The sequence below is a fragment of the Ursus maritimus genome, unplaced genomic scaffold, assembly GCF_017311325.1.
Source record: "Ursus maritimus isolate PB19 unplaced genomic scaffold, ASM1731132v1 scaffold_8, whole genome shotgun sequence".
In the NCBI taxonomy this organism is placed as follows: Eukaryota; Metazoa; Chordata; class Mammalia; order Carnivora; family Ursidae; genus Ursus; species Ursus maritimus.
This window is the reverse complement of record NW_024426996.1, coordinates 54,518-66,813: the sequence shown is the minus strand read 5'-3', so window position 1 is coordinate 66,813 and position 12,296 is coordinate 54,518. Positions and strand designations below refer to the sequence as shown.

Below are 12,296 nucleotides of genomic sequence, written 5' to 3'. Positions count from 1 at the left end.
TTTATCCATAAAATGGCAATGATACTAACAATCCCTCTTTCATAGAGTCATTGACAAGATTAAATAAAATACTGTATGTAAAACAATTACAACAAAGCCTGGCACACAGTAGGCTCAATACAAGCATTTGCTATAATAATGATGATGGTGTACTATAAATGCCTACGTGACTCGACAACAAAATAAACCTGATTTTTACCGACGAGTATGACAAGTCCGTTTTCACAGCTTCTGACTTCTGAGAGTCTATGTATTTCTGTAGCTTCTTAATCTGGTCTTCCTTTTCTCTAAGTAGCTCTACTTTTGAGCTTAGTTCATTCTATAAGAAGTGTGAAACAAAAAAAGTGAAATGTATTTTATGGATTTAAATTTTAGGGGATTAAAAAGAACTTACATTTAATAGTTTAAACTGTTAGTAAAATTTAAAAAGTTGATATTTAAAAAACAAAATGTTCCTTGAATTTTCTGAAATCATGTTCAATTACATGATGTACATTTTATAGTTCTAGTTCCTTATAACAGAAATACCAACATAAATGCTCACCTCGAGATCTTGATTATACACCTCTGCATGCTTAACTAAATTCTTTAAGTTGGAAATTTCATGAATTAGTTGCATCTGTAAGAGCATGTGAACAGGCAACAGAGCAAACCAATAGTTAATAAAGAAAAAAAAAAAAAGAAGACAAAGAAAACCCCCCAAAAGATAGCAGTTTTTCACTGCTTCAGAATCACCAAAACAGTAAGAAGGGACCGAGAGATCAATTGTTCAAGCTACTATTACAGAACACCTCATTATTTGAAGATACAAAACAAACAAACAAAAACCCAATAAGCCAAACAAATAATACCCAAACACCACAAAACAAGCAAACAAGAAAAAAACCTCAGCATGACCCAAGTAACGGTTATGTCATCTGTTAATAATGCTATAATAATGTCAAAAGCAAATTAGTATGCGTCCCTTGGAGGAGAGAAACTGGTAATTCAAACTTTAAAAAACACACTTTTAATAGATTTTTGTTTTGGGGAGGTTAAGTGCAGAAATGTATTTATTCTACAAGATTTTTTGTTTTCTTCCCATAAATTAGCCATTTAGCTTTAGACTGACATACTTTTTAAGGATTCATGCTTTAGAATTTAGGTCTGGATGAGAGTAGTTTCATGTGGTGTCTTTAAAATAATATCGCTGTTCACTAAAGCTACAGAGATATGTATAGGATTATCAATTATTACCTTGTTGATTCATTCTACAGAAAATATTGGAAAGATGATGTTACTGCTTTATATTTCTGTTAAAGTTTCTTTTCCATCAAATATCTGGAGCATTAAATATTTGAGTACTACATACTTTTGTGTCAAAACACGTAAATGACAACTTACCATAGATAAACATATTTTCTCTTAGAATTATAAAATCTTCATGATTTGATGAGTCCTTAAAAAGTAAAGGCAAGGTGGGGGGGTGGGATCACTGGGTGATGGACATTAAGGAGGGCACTTGATGTAATGGGTCCTGGGTGTTATATGCAACTGATGAATAACTAAACTCTACCTCTGAAACTAAAGATATACTACATGTTAATTAACTGAATTTAAATAATAAAAAAAGAATTTACAAACTCTACACCCAAACTGAATCCTACTTCTGAAACTAATGATACACTATATGTTAATTAATTGAATTTAAATAAAATAAGATTAAAAAAGGAAAAAAAGGCAAATTCTAGTAGAAATGTAATGGATTTACGAAAATAGCATCCTGTTTAAGTAGTATTTTCTGAATGTTAAATTCAGTCCTAACTAGTTTAGATTGAGACTAATGCTGACATTCTTATTTTAGGTCAGCATCATCCAGAAATATTACGTGAGCCAAGCTAGTAATTAAAAATTTCCTACTGGCTGCGTTAAAAAAACAGAACTAATTTTAAAAATATATTTGAACCTAATATATCCAAAATATTATCACTTGTTCGTGTAATCAATATAAAAAATTAAATAGTTTACATTCCTTTTTTTTCTGTACTTAAGTCAGCTCAGACTGGCCACACTTCAAGTACTCAGTCATCATATGTGGTCAGTAGCCATCAACTGTTCAGAGAAATTTTAGATATTTGTGTTGGCTATAATTTAAATTGGCTCCATCTTCTTATCTTTCTTGTTTCTAAATTTTGTGCAACAAAATCACATTTGCCAATAAGGAAGAACTAAAAAATTAATCTTTATTTTGGAAAATAAACGTTTAGAAAGAAAACTTATCTCATTTCTCATTTGAAATAGCACTTTAAGTATTAGTTCTCATTAATGGAGAAAAATGAACTTTTGTAAAACTTGAACTGTAATTTCCCAATGAGGTATTATTTAAGATGCTGAGCATAAAGAGAAAGTATATGATACAATCAAAAGTTAATTGGCTGCTACATAAAAAAACTGTAATTCTCAGCAGGTGAGATAAAAACCTCCAGTTGTTGGGGCGCCTGGGTGGCACAGCGGTTAAGCGTCTGCCTTCGGCTCAGGGCGTGATCCCGGCGTTCTGGGATCGAGCCCTACGTCAGGCTCCTCCGCTATGAGCCTGCTTCTTCCTCTCCCACTCTCCCTGCCTGTGTTCCCTCTCTCGCTGGCTGTCTCTATCTCTGTCAAATAAATAAATAAAATCTTTAAAAAAAAAAAAACAAAACACCTCCAGTTGTTAAAATTGTGGAGGGTTGGAATTTCCTTTGTCCCCTGAGCTTGATGATACTTGGCTTTGTTTCTAAAAATTACTATTTAAACATCCTGTATTTCTGTATTCCCATTTGAAAATGATACACAGCTCTGGTGATTTATAAGACCATTAGGCAAACCAGGGCAATAACCACATGTCCTATGGCCATAATTTGACTTTTTACTCCTTTTTGGCTAAGCTTTTCCCCCAAATGGGGGTTCGGGAACATATTTCACTGCATACACAGGCTTATTTTTTTAGTTTAAAATAGAATGGAACTGCCTTTGAACAGAATAAGTTTTTATTACTTAATATTTTAGTTACCTTATAGAACCTAGAATTTTAGTTGTGTCCAAGTAAAGATGAAAAGAATAAGATTATTTCCCCCCTTGACTGTGGTTAAAAGGAAAAAAAAAAATCAGGATGTGAGAGTCAAGTCATATACTCTGTGAGCTTCAGTTTTTATTATTAATTGAATATATAAATCATGTAAAAAACTTTGAGAAATTATTGCTATACTTATGCCCAAAGTTAATTTTATGTCATATTATTTATAACAAGTAAGATACAATCAGATGAAATTTGGAGTTAGAAGGGGCCTTGGCAAGCAGCTAGTTCAACCTCCAGGGTGGAGAGAAACAGGAAGTAAGTCCTGAGAGATTCCGGGACTCCTTCAAGGCCTTGCATCCTAATCGGAAGCAAATTCAGCTCCAGAGACCATGCTCTTAACCATGATGCTAGACCACCCCCTTCCTTATGAAACTCAGTTTTTATTGATTGAAGTTTACGGGTCAATATATGACATTCTGTATTTTGTTAACACGCAAATTTTAAAACAAGTTAAATGAAACCCTACAGATTTTGCATCTTAGGATATATACCCATGAAATGTAGGATTAACTTTAATTTGTAGGTAGAATGGAAATAATACTTTTGGTACTGAATTCTTTTTTCCTTATTTAAAAAAAAAAGTGTGAGAAATGAAACAATACTGAGGAAAAATCATTGTCCCTTTGGGCTGCCCTCACAGAAATCCCATAAGTAGCTGCAATTAACTCATATTTTAACTACACCAGAACACTGGCTCTTATTTTGGGGGGTAAGGGGAGGCATAGATCACTTCATAGTCTGATAATGGCTATGGATCCTTGTTCCAGAATGATGAATATGCGTTCAAAAATTCTACAAAATAATTTTATAATGTCCGTGACCTTTAGGTTAAGGACGGTCTGCTTTACGAAATCTCTTGAATTTCTTGAACAATTTCTAAGTGTCTGAAGTCTGAGTGTTTCTGGATTAGGTTCTCTTAACATGTAGCTTAATATTATATATTCAGAAAATTTAAGTGCTCTGTTTCATTTCTAAAAACTTCATTACTAGTATTTAGTATTAGTTACACTAATTTTCACAATAACTCTCTGATATGGAAAAAGACATGAGCAAAATCAACTTCCCCAGCTATTCTAATAATGTTCTAAATATTTAGGATTATGCTTTTTAAAGAAAACGAAATCCATTAACACACAGTATCTATGCATAAAACATTCAGTCAGGTAGTAAAATTCATATTGGTCTCAGTCGGAAATGGTTATTCTCTAGACAGCACTTCTGGTGTGCCCAACAAATTAACATTTGAGCAAAATAATTCATATGTGAAACAAATGATTTAAGTATTTTAAAAATAATATAAATGAGTTATTTCTTAAATTCTCTAAATTGTACGTGCACATAGAAAATGGTTGGCTTCTCCATACATCAACTTTAGAAGTAAATATCTCTAAGAGAACGATACTTCTTGTAAAAGTGTGGTTTTAGCTTCGTGTTTCCATCTCTTACCTCCTGATCTTTCTCTGCTTTTCTTTCTAGAGCCTCAAATTCATCCAAATCATTCTTTTCTTTTAATTTCAATTCCATTTCTTCATTTTCTCGTCTTAGTTGTTCATAGTCCAATACTAGATTATCATAGTTGGCACGAAGTGAATTCAGCTCACTTTCTAAATTTTCCTATTGGAAACAAAACCAGATTTTCAAGTCAGAGAGAATTCAAGTCCTACATTGTTTCCTTAACTAAAATTTGGATTAGTCAAATAGTTTAACCTGAAATCATGTAGTTAACTTAGGTCATTCTCTTCTTCAGTGTCTTTGTAATGGTTTAGCTTGATCTAGGGTAAAATAAAGGGTGTGCATTTTGGTAAACTAGAAGAGAAGACTATTTTGAAAGGAGTATGAAAAAAAAAAGACATATAAACAAGTGCTCTGCCTGTATCTAACTGGAAAAGTTATCAGGAGCAGGAGGCTGGGGAGGTAGGGTGTATCCTGGGAAGTCTACTTGACCACAGATCCTCACACTCCTTAGTAATAAAGACGATAATCTAATTCTCCACCTGTCTGATGCCTGTTTAACTTCTCAGATAGGTCTGAATTTTGGAAGGGAAACAGAGGTATTATTTATTGACCTCTAAGACTCTAATGGCTGCTATGTTTTACCACACTCAAAGAGGTCTGTTTCTGTTTTGTATACTATTATGAGAAAGAGATAAACTGTAAGTTAAAAAAAGAAACAAAAATTAACACCAGGGATTTTCCAAAAACTGTAAGTTAAAAAAAGAAACAAAAATTAACACCAGGGATTTTCCAAAAACAACACATTTCTAGAGGATGTTTTAGGGACATAAAAGCACTTTAACTATAATACTCGCCTACTTTTAACTAATATTAAGTTAAGTAATGGTAATAATAATTCCCAAGAATCATTGCAATTTTATAAATTCTAAGCACTTTAACTATAATACTCGCCTACTTTTAACTAATATTAAGTTAAGTAATGATAATAATAATTCCCAAGAATCATTGCAATTTTATAAATTCTAAAACTAAAATGAAATTTTCTTAACAAATACATTTATATTTATAAAACTATATGATACTTCTTTGGACATTAGTAGCCTAGAAAGGAAATACGGACTCTATACCTACTGAAGTATTCACTACAGTATTTCCTAAGGGTTTGATAAAACCACACATAATACATTTATTTTTCAGTGGGATTTGGCAATATTACCCCCTCCCTGCTGTGTCATTTTCTACTATATGCCTGAGAATTTTGACACTTTAAAAATCAACCCTTTTTACCCTCAGGGGATTGTCTAAGGAAAAACAGAAACTTAAAAAAAAAAGAAAAAAAGATGCTAAGATCTACTGGGAAAGAACTAGACGAAAAGGGTTACCTATTACCATTCACCTGCATTATGCAATTTTCAGCTTCCGTCTGCATGCCAGTTATCAGCTAGGAGTGTAATGAGTAATTAGAACCAGAACTGTTACTGAAACTAAGTCAGAGCTAGTAATGTGCTGCTACAACAATGTAAACACCAACAAAAAGCGAATTTTAAAAAGAGTAGGAAAGAGGAGGGGCGCCTGGGTGGCTCAGTCATTAAGCGTCTGCCTTCGGCTCAGATCATGATCCCAGGGTCCTGGGATCAAACCCCACATTGGGCTCCCTGCTCAGCGGGAAGCCTGCTTCTCCATCTCCCACTCCCCCTGCTTGTGTTCCCTCACCTGCTGTCTCTCTCTCTCTGTCAAACAAATAAATAAAATCTTTAAAAAAAATAAAAAGAGTAAGAGGATAATGTTCTATAAAATATGTTTAAGTTACCTGACTTAGTAGCTTTGTTGCTGGATTCCACTCTGTCTCATTTAATGTATCAAAAGTATTACTGAAAGTATCAGACTCTGAGCAGAAAGCTAGGAGAAAAAGAAATTTATCCATAAATGTGTTTAATAAAGTTTCTTAAAAGGCCAAAGACTAAAAAAAAAAATCTGATCAGAGGTAATTAAGCTCCAATTAGCTAACATGTGCTCACAATACGAATATCAAGAATATATTAACAACAGATATGATCATTTATATTATTATATGAATTAAGATCCCTGGTTAGAATTAGTAATAAAATATTTTATCCTTAATACAATATAGGCAAAAGGGAAAAATTCTGAATTTGAGATTTGATCACTGTAAGTAGATTTTAAAATGCCCTTTAAAAATACTGCTAATGTTGGAAACACTACTTTGAAACATGCTTGTGTAATGCCACCCTTTCAAGATCAAACAAAGTTTAAAGCAGATGTTATATGGATACTAACTGGATAATGATTAGAATAAAACCAACAATAAAAAAGTCTCATGTTTCAACTAAAGTGTATTGTTCTTAAGAGATGTGAAAATAATAGAGAAAGTTCACTTTCTTAAAATCACTAATCTTTATCATTATCTCCATTGTAATCACATCTAAAATATATACATTTTATTAAATGTGTTTATCACATTAACTGAGTTATAAATAAAGTAGTTCTTTACGGGATGCTTTTGTAATTAGAAGCAGCTGAAAAAGCACTCACATTCATCAATTTCTCCCGCTACGGTTATTGCCGCCTTCCGTGTTTTTGTTACATTTGTTGACATATTAAATTCATTTATATAATTTGAGTCCTTCATTTTGTTAATTTTGCCAAGGCACCAAGTGACTCTTCGTTTTCTTTTAGCCTACAGAGGAAGAAATCAAAATTATCTCACAAGATCTGGGCTCAAACATCATAAAACAAGGGGATTAGTTTACAGTTTTTGGAAAACATGGCCTTGGTGGAATTCTTTTTAAGCCTACTTTAATATCCTATCAGTCTAAGGACATCCTGAGAAGACAAACTTTTAAAATCAGTGTTTAACCCCATAAAAAATCTGATGAAACTATTACTTAAAACTCATGTTTTATTTGAAAGTTTCCCTACAAACTTTTCTGGGACTTAATTGAAGGGAATCGGCTGACTCACAACCTCCCACGTAATCCAGCGTTCTCTAGCAGCGGAGCCCTCGCCGCCACACCACAGCTACCAAAAGCACTCTGGGGCGTCCAGCTCTAACTGGGAAAGGACAGACAGAGGGTCTGTTTGAACTTCCTTCAGAGAGTAAATCTCCACACAGCCTTCACAATGCAGTTCTCTCCCAATTCGGTAAAGCTAATGCCTCCCCCAGTGCTCCTAACCTCACTGTTTCTTTCTCCCTGAGTTATGTACTCATCTGTTACCTTTACCAGCAACCTCCTAACAGCTTGATTAATGAATGCTCCAGACTCTTCGCTTGCTTTTGATTTTTTAAAAACAAACTCTTCACTCTTCTCTCTAGCTGCTTCTTTTCGTTTCTCTTTTGTGCTCTTCCTCATCATCCGTCTACGCCTTCCTCATCCTTTCAGGAACACCTCTGTCTCCTGTGTTTATCCCACCCAGCTAGCTGTCCTCACCACTCACTCTGGTTTGCTGGTTTCTTCTCCTCTGCTTGTGTTTTTCCGTATTTCACAGCTACCCTTCTTCTCCTGTCCCTCTATGAGGTACAAGTACTATCTCATCTTCCTTGATCCTTCCAACTATCCTATTACTACATCCTTTTTCTAGGTGAGCTGATCTACAAATGATCCTTTTTTCTATCTAAGGTCAGTCCTCTCCACTGTGTTCATGATCTCATTCATCCCTTGGGGTCATCTCAACCCTTTGTAAGATGGCTTTCACTCTTAGCTCAAATTGCTTTGTAAATGAGCTTCTTGTTTCCAAATCCAAAAAAATTTTTGTTTAAATTTATCTTAATTAACTTCTCAGCAGAATGTGACACTGCTGATCACTACCTCTCTGAAATATTCTCTTCCCTTAGTGACCACAATTCACCTGGTTTCCTTCTTAACTCTGGAACTAATCCTGGCTCCCTTCGGGATTCTTCTACCTTTATCTAAAAAGTTGTTCTAGGGGTCTGGTCTTTGGTCTTTTCATTCCCAACATGCTCTCAGAACAAACCCATCCATTCCCACGACTTGACTTTGGATCTGCAGCAGCTAATGCCCAAAGTGATATTTCTACCTCCCACCTTTCACCTGATTTTCATATACTTGCATATTCAATTACTGACACCTTAAACTGGAGTTGTCCCAAATAAAACCCTGAGAGCCGCACTGCTCTTCATTCGGTATTTCTTAACAATGAATACTGCTACCAGCTACCCAGCAATGTTTGCAAGTCATTCTGGATACCTCTCTCCCTCTCCCTGTCCCACACATCTAAATAATCACAAAGTCCTGTTGAGTCTACCTCCCACGTAGCTCTCCAATTTACCCATTTTTCCATTTCCAGAGTCAGAGTCCTGTAGAGCCCCAAACAACCTGATGCACACAAGCAGCCACACCTTTCTGAAATACAGTTGTGATCATGTTACCTACCAGACTTTTCCTTGCCCTTAGGATAATGCAATGTCCGAATCCTTCACTGTGATTTAAACTGACACTGACACCAAAACATTTTAAGTCCAACGGATACGTTATGTTGTTTTCATTACTCCAAGCTTTTGTACATGTGCATCTCTTCCTGAAATCTTCTTCCCTATACCTTCCATTGGGCTGTTTCCTATTCACCACTCAGTCAACAAAAAGCACGTGGGATGTCTTCCTTATACATAGTATGGTGACTTGAACATGTCTATTAATAATTATCTTAACAGCATGTATTTGCTGTGGATTTGCCCTGTGTAAAATGTAGTGTTGAGCACATTCTATGTATTATTTCACCTAATTCTCACAACAACCCTATGAGGTGCAAATCAAGCTATCTCACAGATAAGGAAACTGCAGCAAAGTGGATTTAAGAAATTGCCCAAGGTAAAGAGTTAGGAATCAAAACCAGGCAGTCAAGCTCCAGAGGCCATCCTTTTAATCATGATACCATCATAGCCAAAAAATACCTACTGGATAAAAAGAAAATCCTCAGCTCTGGTAAAAACAATAGTACATACCGGGAGCCAGGACTTTGATCACTGTGTTGGTCTACAGTCCAGATCAATCTTCCTGAGATCAAGATTTGTTTCTTTAAATAGAAAATATTACCTAAACACTTATGGTTCCCAGTCACCTGATCAACTTTATTAGAATTTCTTAAGAAGCATATGGTACATAGATTCCTTGTCAGTATTTCAGACTTCTTGAATTAGGACCTCTACACATGGGATCAATATTTGTAATGAACCTCTTAGGTTTTGCTGATGTATAGGCAAACACACATAATGTTCTGGGTTTTCTGAATATACTGTATGAAAGGACAAGAAATGCATAACTGTACAATAAACACAAAGGAATACCAATCCCAGTCTCTGTATACCAAGTCTGAGTTGTCATGGTTTAAAGTTTACCTGTAATTCCTGTTGTGATGTGAGAGAAGAAGAGGTCACCAGCATCCGTGTTAAGTTCTGAATTTTCTCAATCTGTACTTTTTGAAGCAAATCTTTTTCTTCCAATAGTTGGGCCAACTGGTCTTTTTCCATTGCCTGGGCCCGAGTCTCTAAAGAAACCTATAGAATATAATATTAAGTTATGTTAATAATAAATGTAGCTAGATTTTAAAACCTTGAAAGTAGCTTAAAAGAACAGAATATTAAATTTGTATGGGGAGGCTCTTGGGTGGCTTAATCAGTTAAGCGTTTGACTCTTGATTTCAGTTCAGGTCATGATCTCAGGGTTTTGAGATCAAGCCCCACATTGGGCTTTATTGAAATGAAATATACCCTACCTACAAAATACTAATACTATGGCAGTTACCATAATCAGTAATTTCTCAAACCTATAATAAAGTAAAATACACATTTCTTCCTGTGTATTGTAGGTGCAATATAGAAGATTATAGAAGGCTGTTATCACAATTCTATTAATTGCCTAATAATATATAAATAATAGGCAGAGAAGTCATAAAAACAGAGACTTGAATACCTACAGTAAAAGACCGATGTTCTCCTAAGACTTTCATTTGATATTTTAGCTCATTTTATTTTATTTTTTAAAATTTTAGATCATTTTTAAAAAGATAACTAAAATACTAGATTTTTACAAAATATGAAACTGTAATGGTTAAAACAAACAAATTACATGACAAGTGATTATGCTACGTTATTAGACTTTATCTTAGGGTCAGAAGAAGAATTCAAGATAATGAGAAAATACAAAAATAAAGTTTTAAGTAACTACACATGGTCTTTCTTTTTAACCTAATTCCCAATGTATTTGTGACAATTTAGAAAGAATGTCTCTACTTGGCTCATTTGAAAATCTCAAATTTTGCCTGTTGGAGATGAAAAACAAAATCTAAAATAATTTCAAGAAACCAAAGTTTTCAGTTTATAGTAAATTAAACTAAAATTTTTATGAGTTGATTTCTCCTTACTTGAAAGCTGTTTTATTTTATTTTATTTTTTTAATATTTTATTTATTTATTTGACACAGAGAGAGACAGCCAGCAAGAGAGGGAACACAAGCAAGGGGAGTGGGAGAGGAAGAAGCAGGCTCCCAGCGGAGGAGCCTGATGTGGGGCTCAATCCCATAATGCTGGGATCATGCCCGGAGCCGAAGGCAGACGCTTAACGACTGAGCCACCCAGGCGCCCCTTGAAAGCTGTTTTAAATTTAGGTTATAGACCTCAGATATACTGATGAATTAAGAATCTCTGGGCAGGGGCGCCTGGGCAGCGTCTGCCTTCGTCTTAGGGCGTGATCCCGGTGTTATGGGATCGAGCCCCACATCAGGCTCCTCTGATGTGAGCCTGCTTCTTCCTCTCCCACTCCCCATGCTTGTGTTCCCTCTCTCGCTGGCTGTCTCTATCTCATAAATAAATTTTAAAAAATCTTTAAAAAAAAAAAAGAATCTCTGGGCATTTGGGCAGATCTTAGTTCTCAATCTGTCCCTATTCTTTACTGAAATACATGGCTCATACATACCTCCTCTAACTGTTTCTTAAGATCCATTATTTCTTTTCTATATCTTTTCAGGAGAGCTTCATCACTTGATACCTCATTAACATAAGGAGTATTCTTCATATATTTGGCAGTGCTGGCAAACTGGGGAAAAATACAAGAGTGTTAAGTGTTCAATGTAAAAAATTAATTTAATTAATAATATTTAGGTTTCTTACAATTAAGTTTCATAAAGAAAGATCAATACTCTTCCCTGGTGGCTTAATACTTTTGAACACGGACAGTATTCTACGTCCTTGTAACTTACCCCAGCTGCTAGTCTGCAGTAGAGTGAAGGAAGTATCTTGAAGCTGGATGGATGCCAACAGAGAACCTACAAACACTGGCCTACTGGAATCCCAGTCACCCCTCAAAGTCCAGTGCAACTGCCCCCCTCTACTCTGAAGCTTTGCTTCCACTTGAAAGTATCTCTCCTTTCTCTGAACTCTATTTATCAATAGTTACTGAATCCAAGGCAATCTCATTGGAAGACGGGTCTTATCTTCCCTCTAAGACTATGAATTGTGAGGTCAGGGACTGTATTTTTTGTCTTTGTTTCTCTGACACTACATTGATCTAGTGCTCAATAACTATTTACAACAATATTTCTTACAGTGTGAGTAGCAGCAGGAACTGTAAGTGGGTCCATGAAGGTCACCATTAAAGAACACCGAATCCTTGATTGAGACAGCTGTTCTATTGGCATTTCTCATTTTTTTCTTTCTTTTTTTTTTTTTTTAAACAGAAAATGTAAGCCTTAGGCGCAGAGCAAAAGCAAGCAAC

The 12,296-nt window shown here is 35.0% G+C and overlaps 1 protein-coding gene across 2 annotated transcripts in view; it reads right to left on the bottom strand.

The window, feature by feature from the left end:
• CENPE (centromere protein E) overlaps window positions 1-12,296 on the bottom strand; it is a 76,563-nt gene that overhangs the window by 44,944 nt on the left and 19,323 nt on the right. The window contains exons 12-18 of one of the 2 annotated variants that reach the window (XM_040625463.1): window positions 11,499-11,618; window positions 9,924-10,082; window positions 7,103-7,247; window positions 6,360-6,448; window positions 4,541-4,708; window positions 545-619; window positions 200-319 (exon numbers count right to left, since the gene is read on the bottom strand). In XM_040625463.1, the coding sequence (XP_040481397.1) occupies window positions 200-319; window positions 545-619; window positions 4,541-4,708; window positions 6,360-6,448; window positions 7,103-7,247; window positions 9,924-10,082; window positions 11,499-11,618 (876 nt within the window). The remainder of the gene's footprint in view (window positions 1-199; window positions 320-544; window positions 620-4,540; window positions 4,709-6,359; window positions 6,449-7,102; window positions 7,248-9,923; window positions 10,083-11,498; window positions 11,619-12,296) is intronic. The other variant, XM_040625464.1, reaches the window with a different exon arrangement.